The sequence below is a fragment of the Cryptotermes secundus genome, unplaced genomic scaffold (assembly GCF_002891405.2).
Source record: "Cryptotermes secundus unplaced genomic scaffold, Csec_1.0 scaffold409, whole genome shotgun sequence".
Classification (NCBI taxonomy): Eukaryota; Metazoa; Arthropoda; class Insecta; order Blattodea; family Kalotermitidae; genus Cryptotermes; species Cryptotermes secundus.
The window spans coordinates 3,405-23,606 of record NW_019724743.1 but is presented as its reverse complement, the minus strand read 5'-3'; the positions used below and the strand labels follow the sequence as shown (position 1 = coordinate 23,606).

The 20,202-nt window shown below is 40.3% G+C and overlaps 3 protein-coding genes and 1 long non-coding RNA gene across 5 annotated transcripts in view; 2 read left to right on the top strand and 2 right to left on the bottom strand.

The window, feature by feature from the left end:
- Positions 1-185, bottom strand: part of LOC111862779 (spore wall protein 2) — a 21,863-nt gene extending 21,678 nt beyond the window's left edge. The window contains exon 1 of the mRNA XM_023848443.2: positions 99-185. The gene's annotated coding sequence lies outside the window, so the exon portion shown is untranslated. The remainder of the gene's footprint in view (positions 1-98) is intronic.
- Positions 186-320: 135 nt separating this feature from the next.
- Positions 321-11,615, top strand: LOC111862782 (chitobiosyldiphosphodolichol beta-mannosyltransferase). 2 transcript variants are annotated; one of them, XM_023848450.2, is made up of 7 exons: positions 321-660; positions 1,142-1,484; positions 2,540-2,793; positions 5,302-5,475; positions 7,245-7,359; positions 9,401-9,566; positions 11,251-11,615. In XM_023848450.2, exons 1-6 carry the CDS (start codon positions 459-461, stop codon positions 9,561-9,563), a joined length of 1,251 nt encoding a protein of 416 aa, XP_023704218.1. In that variant the 5' UTR covers positions 321-458; the 3' UTR covers positions 9,564-9,566; positions 11,251-11,615. The 2 variants fall into 2 exon arrangements, with proteins under 2 accessions (XP_023704218.1, XP_023704217.1); XM_023848449.2 differs by having other exon boundaries at positions 324-660; positions 9,331-9,566.
- Positions 11,616-12,337: 722 nt separating this feature from the next.
- LOC111862784 (NHP2-like protein 1 homolog) lies at positions 12,338-16,218 on the bottom strand. The gene is made up of 4 exons (XM_023848452.2): positions 16,072-16,218; positions 14,311-14,428; positions 13,667-13,804; positions 12,338-12,720 (listed from the first exon to the last, which is right to left on the bottom strand). The coding sequence occupies exons 1-4, from the start codon at positions 16,072-16,074 to the stop codon at positions 12,596-12,598; spliced, it is 384 nt and encodes a 127-aa protein (XP_023704220.1). The 5' UTR covers positions 16,075-16,218; the 3' UTR covers positions 12,338-12,595.
- A 90-nt stretch (positions 16,219-16,308) lies between these two features.
- LOC117282189 lies at positions 16,309-18,081 on the top strand. Its single transcript, XR_004512838.1, has 3 exons — positions 16,309-16,414; positions 16,910-17,135; positions 17,556-18,081. It is a non-coding gene; the product is annotated as an uncharacterized LOC117282189 (long non-coding RNA).
- Positions 18,082-20,202: the final 2,121 nt, after the last annotated feature.

Below are 20,202 nucleotides of genomic sequence, written 5' to 3'. Positions count from 1 at the left end.
TAATAATAATAATAATAATAATAATAATAATAACAATAACAACAACAACAACAACAACAAGACCGATGATCGTAATAATGATAATAATATACAGTTACCTGAGGAAGAAACCACCCCTGTTCATATTTATGTCTGCGCTGGTCAGTTTCCTGATTTTAAAATCTTTATTTTGTTCATTACTGAGTACAGAAATGGAAAACATTATTGCTGAGTGTGTCAGATTTGAGGTTTTAAGGTTTTCACGGCGCCACATGCCAAAAGACGGCATTACTGCTGATTGCTCTCTCGGGTCACTGCATTTGTGCCATCTGTGAGCGAACTACTGCTACTATGTTCATCTAAGCAAGTCCAGAGTTCGCATGCCAAACATGTAAACGTCAGCAAAGTGTGGTTATGTTGATAACATAGTGGTGAATATTTTGTTTACTCTTGTCGTTAGTTCAGTTTAAAGGGGAGACATGACAAATAAATGCGTTTGTGTTGTAGTTCTCGGAGATTTTGGGAGAAGTCCACGTATGCAATATCATTCATTGTCGTTTGCTAAAGAAGGTTATGAAGTTGACGTTATAGGATACGGAGGTTCTCAGCCGATAAAAGAACTGTCAGAACACCCAAAAGTGAATATTCGCACTTTACCCTCATGCCCTGACTTCCAAAAATGTTAGTGTTTTATTGTTTACACGTATTTATATTCTGTTAACAATGTTATATTTTAGCGTCCTGTTACACTGATTCATATCCATGGTTTATGCTGACCGTCTTACAGTGTATACACTTTTTCACCTTATTCTTCACTTCCACACTACATGTTTCAGCGCTAATGTACCATCTTCAGGTGTCTTTATGCACGTTAAACTATTGTACTGCATGCCATAATGTCTTCATTCTAAAATTACCAAAATCTGTATTCGTCATATAGGACGATGAATTCTAAATAATAAAACTTTTCAGGATTCTGCCTACGTCGCACTCAAAAACGCGAATTATGCCAATCCTCTTTTATGTGAGCATTCTTCCTACATATATTTGTGTATCGTGTTCTGTGTTGTCTTTTGCTCCTGTTACTGCATGCGTTGTACTGCTGGATCATAGATTCACATCTGTTGTAGAAAAATCTGATATTTATCATTTTCCTTTGCAGATTGCCCACGATTGGTAGCATATGGCCTGAAAGTGATATGGCAGAGTGTATCATTGCTCCTAGCTTTACTTTTCAAAAGACGTTCCAATCATGTTATTGTGCAGAATCCTCCAGCTATTCCTGCATTGGCTGTGTGTTGGTTTTACAGTGTTATCATGTTTGCAAACTATGTCATAGATTGGCACAACTATGGTCACTCCATCTTGGCTCTCACACTAGGTCAGCAACATAAGCTTGTCAGCATATCAGTGTGGTTTGAGAGTTACTTTGGCAGAAGAGCAACTGCCAATCTTTGTGTTACCAAAGCAATGAAGGAAGATTTGGAAAAGATATGGAAAATCTCGTGAGTTGTTTTTTATAGTGTTTGTTTTGTATGTATAATAATAGTGTCTATGTACACAAAGCAAAAACAAACGCTACTATCAGGCAGGGCAAAGAACACAGTTAAAGGGGCATACATGATCACTGCACCAACACAATTGGGAACTACATATACACAACACATGCTGTTGCAAAATGAATCCATCACAATGATAATTGTATAAAAGGACAACAGCCCCCAAGCAGAAATATTGAAATTTTAATTAGGCTTTATTTGATGTTTAACAATTTGTAGTGATTTTTAATAACGTACATTTATTTTAAGTGTGAGATGTCACATTCACACGTGATATGTGGAGTTGCACATACTACACAGTGAAACAGTTCTAGCAAATAGACACCTGATGATGGCCGCAGACAGCCGAAACATGTAGTGAGGAGGGGAGGGAAGTAATAAATTTATTGCATTGTGGACGGAAGTACGGTGTACAAATGATGGGCATAATAATCACCTTTGAAGCCTGAGCATAGCATAGCAGTAAATGGCTGCCGGCCCTCACCAGCACTGTTGTTTTTGGTTTTGAGCCCTATCAGGACTCATGACCAAATTTCAGATTTTTTTTTTCTTTCCAAAACCATATATATGCTTGGAAATTGAGCCTCTTTTTGAAAACAGGATGGGTTGGTCTTTCTGATTAGGTGTCACAGCTGTTTCCTTTCAAATACTTTCAAATTTATTTTCTATTGATCTTCCTGCAGTCTGACATTATGTAGTCTATATACAGGCAGTATTTTTAAATAACCAACAATTTATTTGTTGTTTATTTAGCAATACTGTCAGTATTGTCGTACCAACTGAAACACTGCTATTTATTGCTGCTGTCATATGGTAATATTGTCACTGAGATCAATTTTGCATTTTATTTCCATGGAATGACCTAACAGGAAATGAACGAACATTACAACAAACATTTCTCTGATGGGACTATCTATATATCCGTGTTTTAATGTAACAAAGAACACGTGATGTAAATTTACAGATGTCTGTTTGTAAGTATTGGATGTTTTCTGTTCTAGGGCTGTCACACTGTATGATCGACCTCCTGAAGTGTTTCGGCCCATCTCTGTATCCGAGAGCCATCAGTTGTTTGTGTCCCTTGAAAATCAGTTCCCTTCGTTCGGGACCAGTGACTGTTCTTCCACGACCGCATTCACAAGACTACTGCCAGATGGTAGAGCGGTTTGGAGAGATGATCGTCCAGGTCTGATTGTTTCCAGCACAAGTTGGACTGAGGATGAAGATTTCTCTATACTTTTGTCTGCTTTGCAAGGTAATAAATATTCTTAAGCCAGTTCTGAAGGTTTCTGGTGATAGTGCAGTACACTTGGGATTACCGAGCTTCTAGACTTTGTCCATCATCTCATATTCTGAATATGAGACAACAGACAAAGTCCAAAAACTGAGTAATCTCTAGTATTTTTAAGTTTCACAGCAAGACGACTATTATCATCTATCTACTGAGATATGATGTCGTGTAGTCTGGTAGAAAGTTATTAATAGTTTGAAGGAACCTACTACATCTGTCCTCTACCCTGAAGATGGAGGCAGCAGGTTCCTCTAGAATGTTGCTAATTATCTACCAAACTACACAACATCACATCCCAGAAGAGAGTAGTCTCACAGCTATAATATACTTAAATCATCATCCAAGGCTGCCATAGCTCAGAGGTTAGCTGCCTGCTTCCCACTACAGTGGCCAAGGTCAGGCCATATGGGATTTGTGGTGGACAAAGTGGCACTGGGGCAGGTCTACTCAAAGTACTTCGGTTTCCTCTGCCAATTCTTATTCCACTGACTGCTCCACACTCATCATGTATCATCTGGGGCTGGTACAGTAGGCCAAATAGTGGCTGATGTAACAAGTGGACTTAATCTCACCCCACCCCAAGAAACTAAAAGAAAGAAAACTAAACCAACATCCACTGACAGTTTCACACGCATGGCTCTTCATATGCCAAATTCTTCTCCAATCTTTCCTCTTCTCCTGTAGATACTTCCCCTTTTCTTTGTCCACTCTTCCCTTGCTCCTTTTGTATGTCTTCCCTGACTTTGTCTCATCTCACCATTGCTTGTTCATGTGACATCTTGATGAGAATCCTCTTTGTCAGACTTCAAGTTCTCATGGAAGTGAACAGATTACTGTTCTCTGAGATGTGACACCTTGTAGTCTTGTAGGCAGCAACATTCAGAGAAACCTGCTGTCTCCATCTTCAGAGCGAAGAATAATTCTGTATTTATTTCATTGGATATTGTCTGCATTATGGGGTACATGGTAGCATAGTTTGTTGAGGCACTATGCTACAAGCCAGAAGGTTGGGAGTTCGATTCACGATTTTTCAGTTGACCTAATCCTTCCAGCTGCACTATGGACCTGAGGTCGACTCAGCCTCTAACAGAAATGAATACCAGAAATCTTCCCGGAGGAAAAGGCCAGCTGGCACATAAGGCTGACAACCTTACCACTAACTGTGAGCTGATTGTCTAGAAAATGTGGGAGCCTCAACATCTCACAGCCCTGTGGGCCTCCACGGCCTGTTACAAGGATAGCATTTTATTGTCAACATTGTACAAGGACACCACACAGAATACTACTAAAACTAAAAAATATGCTAGGAGAAAAATAATCTCTTCTAGTAGTATAATGCACTGTATTTCATGTTTATAGCTGTGCTCAGTTCATAGGTATGATTGTTCATAAATGCAACTTAATTACAGAGACATCCTGTATATAAAAAAATGTTACTTAATAAATATCTTGTTAACACCTGTATTTTCATATTGTGGTCTTGGGGACTTATGACACAGTGTTGTTATCTGCTAGGACACCACAATATGGTGTCATGACTCAGAAAACCACAGTATGAATATTCATTACTGTGAAAACCTCAAATTGTATGCAATTAAGTTTATTTCAATCCAATGCAACATATAATGCCTTCGCCACTTCAGCACTTAGTTACCTAACATGTTTCGATTCTTAATGAATCATCATCGGAGGTATACCACTACGATCAGGAACCCACCAATACGTAATTGTTTTTATAAGACTATACACTTAAAACATTTATGATGCTCACTATATGTAGTTGTTAATTTTCCATTATCGAAATAGATGTTTGACATAAACTTTTATAATAAGAAACATTCTTGAAGTATATTACTTAGAAGGGATGTATATGCAGTCACTTCCATAAAGTAGAGTTTAAAAATTTTCCACTGCACTGTATATAAAATCAGTTTGTTTCACCACAGCAGCCTTCCCTTACGTTAAAATTATGTTCTGATGTGTGTAAAAACTTATTTTTAAGTTAAGAACTTTGTTCGTGAACCGATATGGATCGTGTTTTATCCTCCTTGGTAGTGGATATTGTCGTCTGTCTCTCTTGGTGATGTGTTCTGTAAATATATTATAAATTTTAGATTATGTTATATAGGTATTTAAAGATGTATTAGGTGCATAATGTAATAAAGTTTTTAGATAAGTCTTACCTTGTTTTTACTGGTGTAGTTTATATGCGTGCTGAGTTGCTTGTACTGTTTTGAAGAGTGCTGTGTCATGTAGTTTATATTTCTTGTGTTTGTGATGTTGATGTGGGTGTGTTCAGGTGTTGTATTATAAGGTCAAACATGTTTTGTTGGTTATTAGTTTCTTTTATTTGTTTTTGTTATTATATGTCACACTGGACTGAAATAAACTTAATTGTAAACTTAATAGTGTGACAGACCAGAATGAAACAAACCAAATTAAATTGTATGATTTTCATTTTCTGTTTTGAAGATTATGAGGAGTCATGTTGTGATGAACACTGTGAACTGCCGAGCCTGGTCTGTGTTATCACAGGGAAGGGACCACTCAAAGAGCATTACTGTCATCTTATTAAAGAAAGAACCTGGAAAAATGTACAAGTTGTAACACCATGGCTGGAACCAGAAGATTACCCACGTCTGCTAGGTATGATGCCTGTTGGGTGTGCTCCATAAATTTATCCATGCTTGTTATGTTCTGTAAGGTTAATTACATCTGTTAGATCGGGTTCTCGAGATTTAGTAACTTAGAGATGGGGTTTGGATTGGTAATTGTATTTTTGGACTCTTTACAGACTGTAACTACATGTAATAATAACAGTTTCCTTGATTTGCACACTTAACAATTCACTGTGCTGCAGCACACATAGGGCTTCTGTTTCTGGACTAGGCATTTGTCTGGCAACGGCTCCCTATGACATTAATTCCTCAGCTTCCATCCTAACCCAAGACAGTAACTTCGCCTTTTCATCTCCTGAAAGTCCAGTAAATTGCTGCTGGCCCTCGCCAGCATTTTGCTTGTTCCAAGTCTATTTATGTGTTTGGAAATGGAATCTCCTCTTCAACGAGAGGAGGGGTTTGTCTTTAAGAGTATGTGCCACATTTGTTGCACCATAATTTATTATGAGTGTACCCACACTCATGCAGCATCCATGTAAGGGCATCTGTACTTTATGGGCACCATGCAGACTTTGTCTCATTAATACAATGAACAATTCTTATTCAAGATGTACAAAAGACGACTGTCAGTGCAGGATTGTACAATCAAAGTCAAAGTCATATTGCGACTGACGGTCAGTCAGTCAGTCAGTAAGTCTTGGTGTCGAGCCCCATCTAGGGCTCATGACCAGATATTAATTATTACTGTTTGACAAATACGGTCTTCTTTTTGTGGGGCGCCCTCTCTGACGAGAGGACGGGTCTGCCTTTTGCATACGCTGCTGGCCCTTACCAGCGCGGTCTTTCTCAAGTCCGAGTCCCTTGGGACTCGTGACCATATTTTACTGTCTCAGATTTGAGACTTCCCTTTTCGTCGCCTCCTACGACTCGCAGGGTCACGGTGGAGGTATTCGACCCCGCCTCCACACGGGCAGATTGTACAATATATTATGCCTTTATTTATTTACCATTTGCACTGACCCAACAGAGAACACCACCCCCAACAGTTCATCTATTGTTGGCAGTCACGTGACCTGGTTTCTGTGGAAACGTGTTTACAGAGCCATTGCCTAGCAACAGCCATCTCTTCAGGTTCTATTCCAGCTTTGAGCTCTTGTGTCACAATATGATTTCAGAGATTATCCACGAATGTTAGGTGTGCTGCCCAAGATTACCCAGACCTGTCAGGTATGCTCCATGAGGTTATATGTGAGTGTTATGCATGCTCTGTAATGAAAGCAGAATGGAGAGATCATCTATCCATGTACATGTTATAACTAACTCCATGGAGCAGAGATCTTCAAAAGCTAATAGTTGCTCCGCTAGTCAAGATTTTTTTTGAGCATTTTATGTAAATGTTCATGACCTTGTTCACATGAACCAAATGAATCCAGTCGAAACCAATCTGATCCTAGAACAGCACTATTTTCTAGGATGGCACATCATGAAGACATTTGGAGAGCAGAGGTATAGCTCCACACATTCTTAACCTCAGCATCAGATGGAGATGAGTAGTCAGGTTTTCATATTCTTTAACAGCAGGGCAAGCACCCTCCTAGTACCCACTGGATAGGAGGTTCAGTCGGTCCGAAAGCTGGTCTGGATGCTGTGCAGAAATGAAAAATATCTTGCACCCTTGTTGGGAATGGAACCCCAGTCAACTTGATCGTCCACTCCACACCCCATTGCTATACGAACTGAGCTGTCCCACCTGTGATGAAGCATGTAGGTGGATGGAAACTGTTTTACTTGTTTCAGCAAGTGCAAATCTAGGAATATGTCTTCACACGTCATCCAGTGGGCTCGACCTCCCAATGAAAGTAGTGGATATGTTTGGCTGTGGTCTGCCAGTGTGTGCATACAATTTCAGGTGGTAAGTTATTCTGCAATTTGCAAAACATAGAGCAGGGCCCTTTCTGAGAGGTTAAGAATCCACTCAACTGCTCAAGAAATTCCTCGCCTTTCATGAGACCTGATGCTTCATTACTGTCTTCTATGTTGTGATGCCACATAGTCTAATAGCTCATTACTAATGCTTTGGAGGAATCTGCTGCCTCCATCTTCAGTGTTGGAAAGTAAGTTGAGCTGAGAGTAGGACCAAAGCTGTAGGTGGCTCTGAAAAGTGATGGGCATATGGAGGGCATATTCAGGGGGACAAGGAAATTGTAGGAGGTAGGGTAAGAGAGGACATACAGGAAGAAGAAAAATAAAATAGACACTAATCATCATAATCACTGCCATGAGAACCTGCCTCTGGACCCTATCCTGAGCCAGATGAATCCAGTCCATATCCTGCTTCATTAAAGTCCCTTGGAACAAGTATGTTCATTACCATGTTCAACAGGATCTGCCCCTGCATCCAGGTCCAAACCTCTGTGATGTGACTTCAAGGTAAAGTGATGACAGGAACTCTGATAATGGACTGACTGTTATGAATTACTAGACTGAGCACTGTTAGCCTGAAATCCTTGATGTATGTGATTGTGGATGTAAAGTAAAAGTAAAGTAAAGGTTTCCCTGTAACAAGCCCTGGAGGCCCATAGGGTTGTGAGATGTTGAGGCTCCCACATTTTCTAGACAGTCGCCTCACAGATGGCAGTGAGGTTTGTCAGCCTTACGCACTGGCCGCCCTTTATCCTCAGGAATATTCCTGGTACTCATTTTTGTTAGAGGCTGAGTTGACCCCAGGGGTGGGTGCAAACATAAAAGAGTTATACAGTGCAAACAAAATTTGTAAGGTACCTAACAGATCTTTTGAAAATGTGGCACAGTTCAAACATTTAGGAATGACAGTAACAGATCAAAACTTGATTCAAGAGAAAAGTAAGAGCAGATTGAATTGGTAATGCTTGCTACCATTCAGTCCAGAACCTTCTGTCTTCTTGTCTGCTATCTAAAAACATAAAAATATACAAAACTCTAATTTTGCCTGTGGTTCTGTATGGGTATGAAACTTGATCTCTGACATTAAGGGAGGAACATAGACTGAGGGTGTTGAGGGGAATATTTGGACCAAAGAGAGATGAAGTGACTGGAGCTTGGCGAAAACTGCATAATAAGGAGGTTCATAACTTGTCCTGATCTCCAAGTATAATTAGAATGATCAAGTCAAGGAGGATGAGATGAGCGGAGCATGTAGCACGAATGGGAGAGAAGAGGAATGCATATAGGATATTGGTGGGAAAGCCAGAAGGAAAGAGGCCACTAGGAAGACCAAGATGTAGGTGGGTGAACAATATTAAAATGGATCTTAGAGAGATAGGATGGGGTGGTATGGACTGGATTGATCTGGCTGAGGATAGGGACCAGTGGAGGGCTCTTGTGAACACGGTGATGAACCTTCGGATTTCATAAAATGCTGGGAAGTTCTTGAGTTTCTGAACAGTTGGCAGCTTCTCAAGAAGGGCTTAGATGCATGCAGCTAGTTTAGTAAGTTATGAATTGTGAAATTTCAGCTTTCAGGGCATATCCATGTCATGCATATCGAAGACACAAACTGAATATGATTTCATTTCGTTTCTCCAGACTTTCGTTTTAACCACAAGGTCCCTTTCCATTTCATACCACCATACTCTCCACCCCCCACTCTTACTTCCATCAGGCAACATCCTTATTCATCCTGAAGATGACAGTTGCATTGTGTGCAGAAATGTTGGAACAACTTGTGCACAGATTGCTGCTAGACCATGAGAGCCAAACTTACGCGTTAGCTACAGGCTGTGGAAACCTAATGACAAGAAGAGTTGCAGGTTATTTATACAATGTTGGCAGCCAAGTATGTGTCAGACAATTTCCATCTGGTTTAGAAGATGTCACAAGCTTAGAACTTTTTCTATTCTTATAGCCTGAATGAGCTGGTAAAACACGACATAAATGGCTGGACATTTGACAGTGCTACTCAACTTTCTGATCAGCTTCAGGCTTGGTTCCGAGGGTTCCCACACAGTAAATCACAGCAGGAGAGAGAGACAAGATTCAGAAAGGAACTGGAGAATTTTCAGAAGTTACGTTGGCACGAAAATTGGACGTTCAGTGCTTTACCTCTCTTCACGGTACATTAAAACAGTACCAGGTTAATATGTAAGTAGCAACTGCGTTTATGTGTTAACTAAGAATGTCCTTTTATGTAGTGTCAAAAGTGTAACTCTCATGTTACTCATTTTGGTGAGAGCTGGTGTGCTTGTCAGTGAGGTGACCAGGACAGCTGGAGAGTATGAGCTTGATTCAAAGCAGGAGCCAAGGTTCTTCTGTTCCCCATAGCATTCAGACTGGCAGTGGGGTCAGCGAGCCTCTGATTCAGTGACCAGGGCATGAAGCTCACCACTCATCTCTGTTTGGTGCCCAGTTTAAGAATGTATGCAGCCATATTCCTGTATCTCCATATGTCTTCATGGTAAAGGTAAAGCTGTCCCTGTAACAGGCCGTGGAGGCCCGTAGAGTTGTGAGATGTCAAGGCTCCCACATTTTCTAGGCAGTCGGCTCACAGATGGCGGTGAGGTCGTCAGCCTTATGCAGTGACCACCCTTTACCCCTAGGAAGATTCCTGGTACCCATTTCTGTTAGAGACTGAGTCGACCCCAGGGCCATAATGCAGTAGGAAGGATTAGGTAAATTGGAAAAAAATCCACCTCATCAGGATTTGATCCCGTGACCTTCCTGCTTGTAGCGTAGTGCCTCAACCAACTACGCTACCGCATGCCCATGTCTTCATGGTATGATGCTGATCTAAACAGAAGCAGAAATTTAACCTCTACGAACTTTTAATATAGTGACTGATGGATGTTTAATTTTTTTTAATGCTAGTGGGGTGGAACTAAGTCCCTTGTGCTGCGGCCACTTCTGGCCTATTGTACCAGCCCCAGATGATAGGTGAGGGTGGGAATGAAGATTGGCAGGGGAAACCGAAGTACTCGGAGAAAACCTGCCACTTTGTCCACCACAAATCCCACTCGACCAGACCCAGGCCGCCGCGGTGGGAAGCCAGCGACTAACCGCTTGAGCTATGGTGTGGCCCTAAGTTTTAATTTAGTTCATCCTTAAGAAACAGTCACATGATTGAAGATCACAGTCTTCTGGAATGACAGCATGTAATCTGGTACAAGTTCTGCAACATTTTAGAGGAACGTATTGCCTCCATCTTCAGCGTTTACCAGAATACAGTAATCCTTGTAAACTTTGTCTATAAATTCTTTCAGAGGGTCATACATCGAGTAAGCAACCTTATGGGCAATGTCATGAGTTTGACATCTCTGGTATGACAATTTTGGTTCCCATTTTATGTTGAAAACAGAATATAGTACCCTGAAAGTAAGAAGGTAAAGTTGTCCCTGTGCTTAACTAATTAAGCACTATGCCATTAAGGTGTATGGGGGAGTAGATGTTTAGATCCACATTTTCTTGACCTCAGAACTAGTTTTAGGTCAATGGTTAGCTTCATGCCCGGGCTACTTTACCCCAGGTGGGCCCCTGAACTGGTCTGGACATGGTGAAAATTCTTGAACCTACCAGGACTCGAACTCCAACCCCTCAGTCGTCCAGCCTGTAGCCAGTAGGTATACCAACTACGCTATCCTTAAAATGTTGTAATGGGTCAGTCACTATTGAATGATTACATGGTGTCAAAGATACTTTAGAGACAGAATATCCATGGCTATGAGAACCTAAAATCTCTGTGACTTCATTAATGGTGAGTGATTAGTTAAGACAGAATAATACCAGTAATGGAAGTAAGCCCTGCTTACTAAGTCGTTTTTCTGTGTTACAGATAGCCACTCTGTTCATTCCAAACTGATCTGTGATAACTCAACTGTTATATTCACAGCCAGTGGTGTTGCATCGAGGTGAGTTCATACTTACATGATACTGTATCAGGTGCAGAGGTTACTGATGTGGCACGAAACAAGACAATATGATGATAAAAATAGTGGATTTTAATTGAGTTAAAAATGTTGCATTTAATCCACGTGGTGTATTTAGTGATTCACATGATTATCACAGTAAACAGTGTCTATTTCTCAACCAGCATTTACTGATTGATCTTTCTAAAGGAGACATAATGTGTTTCCTGTGAGGTACGAACTTAATTTCTAAATATTGTTTAGATGAATAAAACTACCAAACATAAAGTAACTATGACTTGACTGAGCTGCAGTGGGAGAATGGAAGGTGACGAAGTGACTGGCCTACTTCAAGGTACCATGACAGTATCTATCTAGAACTGAGTGAAGTAATGGAAATCCTGAACAACCCTTCTGCCCTGGCACCTCCCAAACAAAATTAAGACATTACTCCTGAAGACACCTTGATTGGGTGACTGTACCAAAACACACAGATTTCAATAAACATGATTATTTTGGGCATCAATCATCACCATGAGTTTTATAAAACATAGTAAAGGTATCCCTGTAACAGGTCATGAAGGCCCATAAGGTTGTGAGATGTCGAGGCTCCCACATTTTCTCGGGACACTCAGCTCACGGATGGTGGTAAGGTTGTCAGCCTTACACGCTGGCCACCCTTTACCCCCAGAAGATTCCTGGTACACATTTCTGTTAGATGTTGAGTCAACCCCAGGGCCATAGTGCAGCTGGAAGGATTAGATGAAGTGAAAAAAATCCACCTCATCGGGACTCGAACCCGCAACCTTCTGGCTTGTAGCATAATGCCTCAACCAACCATGTGCTACCTTTATAAAACACAGTATATTCAGAAACTCTGTTTCCATCATCCAATAGACTAGCTTCTTAATACGCCCAACTAAGTAAGAACCTTCCTGTCCTTAACCCTGATGATGAAAACCATTCAGTTTCTGAAATGACAAGTGTCAAGAAAACACAAGATGATGAACAGTGCCCAGAATAAAAATAATGTTTATTATAACGTCAAACATTTAGACTTAACAAACATTTCACACACCACAAAATTTATGAATAATCGTCTATTTTTATTTTTATTTAGAAAATGTTCTGAAAAACTGAACAGATTGTATCATTGACTTTTAGAAAACATATGGAATGAAGGTCATATTCACACAATGTGCTGAGTCATGTACAATGTTTCATAACAGAAAGTTCAAGACGTAGGATGAACTCTACAACACACTTCTCCACTCACACCAGGAGCTGTTCAATTTCCTGCTGAATTGACTGGATCTGTGGCTTGAGCTGTGAACCCTCATTTACAGTCACCGAACATGCCACAACCTGCCGAGACACTCCGCAAGCTCGACCTAAAGCTGTGTAAACAAGAACACTTTCATCAATGGTGATATTCTGAGAACATTCTATTTTCTTTGAAGTTAAAGTTTTCCCTCTACTTAAATACCATATAACTTCGGATTTAAGATGCATCCAATTTTTAAATGAGGGTTTAAGAAAAGGTGTATTTATTTCAGTGGGTTTATTTAGAACACAGAAAAGCAATGGAAAATATACCAGAATGAAATGGAAATCCATAATTTTCACTGCATGGACATTCATTTATATCATTTTTATTTAATCAGAAAGGTCATCCAGTGATCCTTCAGTCGGATGATGCACCCTTGCCACTTTGTTCACTGTCATCCCAAATGTCATCTTGCATTCCATCTGCATTAGACAAACAGCACTTCCAAAAATGATTTAGGAATAATATTGACTGGAGCTTGTTTCCAAGCTTTTGATATCCACTCCACTATTACTGATACTGATGCTCTCTTATTTTACCACTAGGTGTCACTACATGACATACTGTAACATAAACTATGCATTTACTACACTCTGCAGCCTCTAAAAAAAAATTTTTAACTTGCTTAGTAGAGGGTGCAGTCCAGCTGGGTCCACTCGACACATCAGCCAGTGATTGGCCTATTATAACTGCCCCGGGTGATTATGATGATGGAGAATTTCGTGGGATGGAGATTGGCAGGGGAAACCGAAGTACTCAGAGAACACCCACCCCAGCACCACTTTGTCCACCATAAATCCCACTTGACCAGACCCGCCATCGAACCCGGGCCACCACAGTGGGAAGCCAGCGACTAACCGCCTGAGCTATGGTGCAGCCTTTCTGCAGAATGCATGAAATTTCCAATCATGGGTATGAATGCCGGAGTTACCAGATTACAAAAGTTAATTATTGATAACTACAATGACAGCCCTGAATTCACAATCGAGTTGAACTCCATATGTTATCGTTCTTACCTTGTTTCGATCGTACAAATACGTAAGGTACATTTTTATCTTCACAGAGCAGAGGCAAATGGAGCAAGATTTCTAATGGTTCTGCATCTGCAGCCATCACGATGAACTCTGACAAACCGCGGTTGAGAGTTTTTGTAGCTGTAAAATAAATGTCATTACCAGAATTTCACAAAAAGATCTATTGCAGTTCACTGACACTATATTGCTGTTGCATTGGACCCCTGCCCCATTTAAGGTTTCTTTGGAAAGCAGATTTGAACACACAAGTCATGAAAATCTTAAAAGGAGAAAATTTAACACTGGAGTAAGTGGATCTGGTCATTAGATGCGGGAAAACCTTAAACTGTAGTTCCACTGTGATCTGTTGCCAACGGTTCTCATCTCACTGCAAGTCTCAATTAAAATTATATGGGCTGAGCTGTGATACTTTGTAACCTTGTAAAGGAGCTATAACATTTGTGAAAAACCTGCCTCCATCATCAGGGTAGAACAGGTTGCACCATATGTAATGCTTAAGCTGCTTTATTAACACAGCTTCTGAAATTGGCATATAAAGATAGGTTTTCCTTGTGCTTTAAGCATCATGCCACAAAGACATATGGGCAAACTGAGGTATAGCTCCAGGCATTCAGAAATCAACATACCTTCATTTGCGCCTTTCCGTAGCTGCTTGTAGTTCAAAGCCTGTTGAATCAGATTCAAAATCTTGGTAGTAAGACTGGCATCAGCCAGTGGATATGCTTTTGGGTTCACTTCCTCAGTCTGTAAATCACAAATATGGTACTTAGAAACAGCCATCAACAAATATGATAGTCTAGTCACTAACAGAAACCTAAAAGTAGTTCTGGTGACTAATTTCTCACTTGGTGTTTGAGAACTGACTTTCAGAGTCCTAGGAAATCTGACATGGTCACTCACGGCACAGGAAAAATGGAAAATTACATCCAAAGAACTTCAACATAATCAGTATTTTTTTTATTGCTAGTGGGGTGGGACTAAGTCCCTTGTACTGCGGCCACTTCTGGCTTATTGTACCAGCGCCAGATGATAGGTGAGGGTGATTATGATAATGGAGAATTTGGTGGAATCAAGATTGGCAGGGGAAACCAAAGTACTCGGAGAAAACCTGCCCCAACGCCACTTTGTCCACCACAAATCCCACTTGACCAGACCCTGGATCAAACCCGGGCCGCCGCAGAGGGAAGCCAGCGACTAACCGCTTGAGCTATGGCGCGGCCAACATAATCAGTAAGCGATAACAATCTCATTTAATTAATGTAAGTTTTTCCACATTAAATATTTCGCTCTCCCAAGTGTACAGGACAAGCAGTACAGCAGGAAGAAATTAACCTTGTGTGCCATGTGGAGGGGATGGCCACTGTAAGCCCCCAAAAATACTAATCTGCCTTTTCTGCTGACCAAAATATTTGCCTAGCCAGCTAAGTTAAAAAAAAAAATTCACTCACCACTTCCAGAAAATAGGCACTGCACTTTTATTTTTAAGACAAAACTGGCATTATACAGATCACGTTAAATCAAAGATGATGAGATGGGTGGGGTCTGTAGCAAGCATGGGAAAGTGAAATGCATGGAAAATTCTTGTTGGAAATCCTGAAGGGATGTGACTAGATGATGTTGGTAATATTACAGTGGACCTTAAAGAAACAAAATTGAAGCGTGCGCACTGGAATCATCTGTACAGGGACCTGTGGCGCTCTTGTTGATCTAAAAGTTTGTGACGATGGTAGACTGCTACAAGTATCATGTTTTTGGACATTATCCATCATCTTGTCTACATTTAAAAACCGTCCTGTTTATTTTTCAAAACAACGTTTCAGAGACTGGATTCTATCTCCATCCTCAGGTAAAACTACTCAGTTAGGTCCAATAGATAGAGCTAGTCACCTACCTCCCGGTCCAGAGATAGGGACTATATCTATTGGGCGTAGCTCAGTGGGTTTTACCTGAGAACAAAGACAGCATCCAGTCTCCGAAACGTTGTGTCTTGTTAACGTGGTCAGCAACCTCTGGGTTCCATTAAAAATTTAATATTCTTGAGCAGCTGAGCAACTACTGGCTTCTCAAGAATTCTGGCCCATACAGTTAGTTATAGGTTACATTACCATTATGCATAAACAACGTTGTATCAATAAAGGCACAAATAAATGGCCCGAAGGCCTTTTATGAACAGCCAAAGCTAAAGTTCATTTCCATCTCCAATTCATTAACATTCAAATGCCGCGCTAGCCTGTGCGTATAACAAGATTTAGAAGAGGGCTCTAAAAACTATGTGCTAGGTCCGAACCCTACCTGAATCCGACATTGTGCATAACCTCACCACGTGACTCAGCATACAAATCGCAGTTTGTATTCTTTACTCCATAAGTACATGATTCTTAACTTACCATAATGCAGTAATGATTGTATGTGCAATAGGTAATTTTCTGCAGCCTCTCTGCGATTGAAATCGCTTCACTGAGGAGCAATAACTACGTTATAATTATGAACGCTGTTGAATCTTACGCGCACACAACCTTCGAGTGTTTTCTCTTTTACCTATTTGTGGTGCGAGGTATCGCAGATAACACGAAAAATGAAATGCGCAAGAAGACATTGCTGCCAACATACAAGCAACAACAGTTTAGAGATCTCATGAAGCTCATGAACTTTTGTAATTGTACGATTCGTGCGCAGTGGAAAGACGTAAAATCGCAATTCGTCGGAGAAGTATATCAACACTTATTAAAAGTAAGAAATATGCATTCTCTCTTATTTTTTATAAACCAGTTTTGAGTATAGTACTTGTATTAAATTTAAGATGTTGCCATGTATAAAGTAGGTTTATTATTTCATTTGACCTATGCTTAATTTCCATAAAGCATGTTTATTTTTTTTACTAGTTTCTTAATTGCTATGTTACGTATTTATTGTACATTGTATTGTATAGGTTATCTGTTTGTGACTGGTTCTATAACCGTCAGGCGTACTCTGTAGCCTCGATTGGATCGTTGGAATTTTACAATAAATGAATGAATGTACTTGTTGCTGAGTTGCTTTTGCAGTGAAATACCATATTTTAAAGGTGTGCAAATGTTTTTGCTTCTATCCGCAGTTACGCATGTTAGGTTTTAGTAATATATATATCATAAATAATTCAGCAAATATTCCTTTTTCGGATTAAACGGTATTTCTGTCTGTGTTTTTGTTACTAAGTATTTCTCACACTAGAGAAATTTATTTCAGATTTAAAATGGGGAAGATTATGAAGGCAAACAAAGTTGTGTTGGTCTTGAGTGGCCAATATGCTGGAAAGAAAGCAATTGTAATGAGGAACTTTGATGATGGTATGCCTGATACGCAGTATAGGCATGTACTGCTGGCAGCTAATGACTGATATCCAACAGAAGTCCATAAAAGGATGGGAAATGCAAAAGTACACAGGGCTTCAAAAATTAAGCCATTTGTGAAGGTAAGTGTCCTTGGTTGTAGTATAATGCATGTGTGTAGGGAGAGGGAAGAAGAACTAGAAGTTTTCAGGTTTTATTTACAGGCGTAATTAAAGACATCGAAGGTGGCACATGTATGCCATTTCTTAGTTGAAACAAATTCTGAAGAAGCAGCAATTGTGTTGATTTTTTCTACACGCTCATACAGTCAGTATATAATTTTTGTGTAAGTTGTGGTAGAGTGCATGATTGAGCTAAAGCGTCAGGATGTACAGAAATGTGCAGTGAGTTTCGCAGTTTTTTTTATGTGGAAGTTTGGGCAGTGGATTTTATGAGTAGGTACTGCCCCACCCCCTTTTCCCTCTCCCTATAGCAGAAGTAGAAACATGAATTACATTTTTCTGGCATTTGCAGTGATGATTTTGTTGGGACACTCTTTACAGATGATATGGGTGGAGAACTTCGGAATGTAAGGACAGTGCACTTTGAGAAACACTGAAAATTATTTATTTTGTAATGCTACATTTTTAAGGTTGACATTGCCTTTTTTTATTGTGACAACCCCTCTTACTGCTGTGGGCTTACAATACTCTGAGCCATATTCTGGTTTAAGACTAAGCATCAGAAAGTCACAGTGAACTACAGGGAATTGAGATTCACTTCTGGCCGTGTTAACATGTGCCATATATTCATGATGTGTAAAGGTGATATGTTGCAAGAATACTGGCCAGTGAGTGTGGGTGGAATCTTGTGAAACAGACGGGAATGGAAGTTAATCAGTGACTGTAGCGCATTGGAAAGGGAAACCTGTGTTGCTATAATGTGTGGGGAAGGTGACACACTGGCACTGCCTCTCTGTAAACTGAATTTTTTCCATGATTTTAGATATTAATGTGTATTGCATAGTGTTTGAGAAGAGGGTGTGCTGAGGAGAATATTTGGACCGAAGAGGGATGAAGTGACAGGAGGTTGGAGAAAACTGCATAACTTGTACTCTTCTCCAAGTATAATTAGAATGATGACGTGAACAACTTTAAAATGAATTAAAATGAGAGACAGGATGGGATGGATGGATTGGGACCAGTGGAGGGTTCTAGTGAACACGGTAATGAACCTTCAGGTTCCATAAAGTACTGGGAAGTTCTTGAGTAGCTGCACTGTATGCAGCTTCCCAAAGAGGGCTCAGCTTCATAAGTGAGTGACTGCATTAGAATTAGTAGACCCTTTGTGGATAGATGCCACTTGAATTCATCAGCTTCTGCAAGCCACTCATTTCACATGATGTTCTCTTCCTTAGCTTAGCTTAGCTTGATCAGTTACCTTTAAAATTTGTGGCTCACAAGAGTAATTATTTTGGCCAATGGAATTTATTTATTAGGCAGTTGGAGAGTTTAAAATTGCAAGGAGCTCTAAAGGCGCATCCACATTACTCGTGCTTGTGCTTGTCGGGACACTTGTCTGTCTTTTACTTGTGCTCGTAAATCTTCGTCCACACTACTTCATTTGCTTGCCAGGCTTCGGCGCGTGAGGATCCGTATATTTACTCGTAGTGTGTATAGGCTGTAGTCGCATTTTAATTTATTGTACTTCAAATTGTTGAGTAAATGAGCAGTACTATTTTATATAGCTATTCTTGATATGGCTAAAAGACAAAGAAGTTATAGTTTTAACAGTGAATGGGAGGAGCAATATTGTTTTACTGAATACAGACGAAAGCCNTATGAGAAAATAACTGCATTATTGTTGAAGGAAACCAGTATCCAAGCAACGACAGAATAACTGCATTACTGTTGAAAGAAATCAGTATCCCAGCTATGGGAGAATAACTGCATTATTTTCGAGGGAAATCAGTATCCAAGCAATGACAGAATAACTGCATTATTGTCGAATAAAATCAGTATCCTACAATGACAGAATAACAGCATCATTGTGGAAGAAAATCAATATCCAAGCAACGACAGGATAACAGCATTGTTTTCGAAGGAAATCAGTATCCAAGCTACGACAGAATAACTGCATTATTGGCAAAGGAAATCAGTATCCAAGCAATGACAGAAAAACTAAAAATAAATCTAAGGTCACAGGCACAGAATCACAACCGCTTCGTTCAAAATGATTTCCATTTCGTCCTTTATTGGTCACTTTACCGTTCTAATATATTGTCACGTGTTGGCTGTGTGACGCAAGAAATAACTTCAAGCCAGTCTTGGATCTAGTGAATTTATTGCACACTTTTATCTACACTTACATAACTCACAACTTCAGTATCCCAATTACTTCTCCTGCTGAAGTCACTTTCAGCCTTCAACTATCTTGATTACATTCACTCAATACAACTCAACAACTCATAACAGCTAGATTTCAACTGGACTCCTAGGCATTCCAGGTACTTTTATAAACCCTCAGTCGGACAGCGCAAGACACACCTCACTTCACTTCACATAATCGCCGTGTTTATAGAGGCGTTGCTGGGCAACGCTGCCGAGATATGTTTACTGCAACGCTGCGTAGCAACCAACGCGCTTCGGCTCGGCACGACACGGAATCCTTACTGTTGCGTAACATAGTTCCATATCCCTTTGCCCAACAACGGTTTGACATGTCACAATATACGTTGTGCGTTCAAGTTCTAAGGTCTCCGATTTTTTCTCACACAATAATCGTACAAAAAATTTGAAACTTCTGTCACTTTTCAACGTAATCTCCCTGCATCCGTACACATTTTTCACAACGTCGACGCCATGATTCCATGGCCGCTGCGAACGCTTCTGTAGGAGTCTGTTTTGACCACTGGAAAATCGCTGATGCTTCCATTGAGCTGACTGGCGCATCGTTTCAGGATTGAAAAATAGCATCCGTGTCTCATCCATTGTCACATTTGATCAAAAGAAAGCCCCATTCATGCCTTCATCACGTGTCAACATCGCCTGGAAAATTTCCATGCTCGTAGCCTTGTGGTCGTCCACCAGCATTCGTGGCACCCACCTGGAGGACCTTTATGCATTCGCAGGTCTTCATGCAGGATTGTGTGCACAGATCCCACGGAAATGACAACTTTGGAGGCGATGTTTTCCGCACTCAATCGGCGAT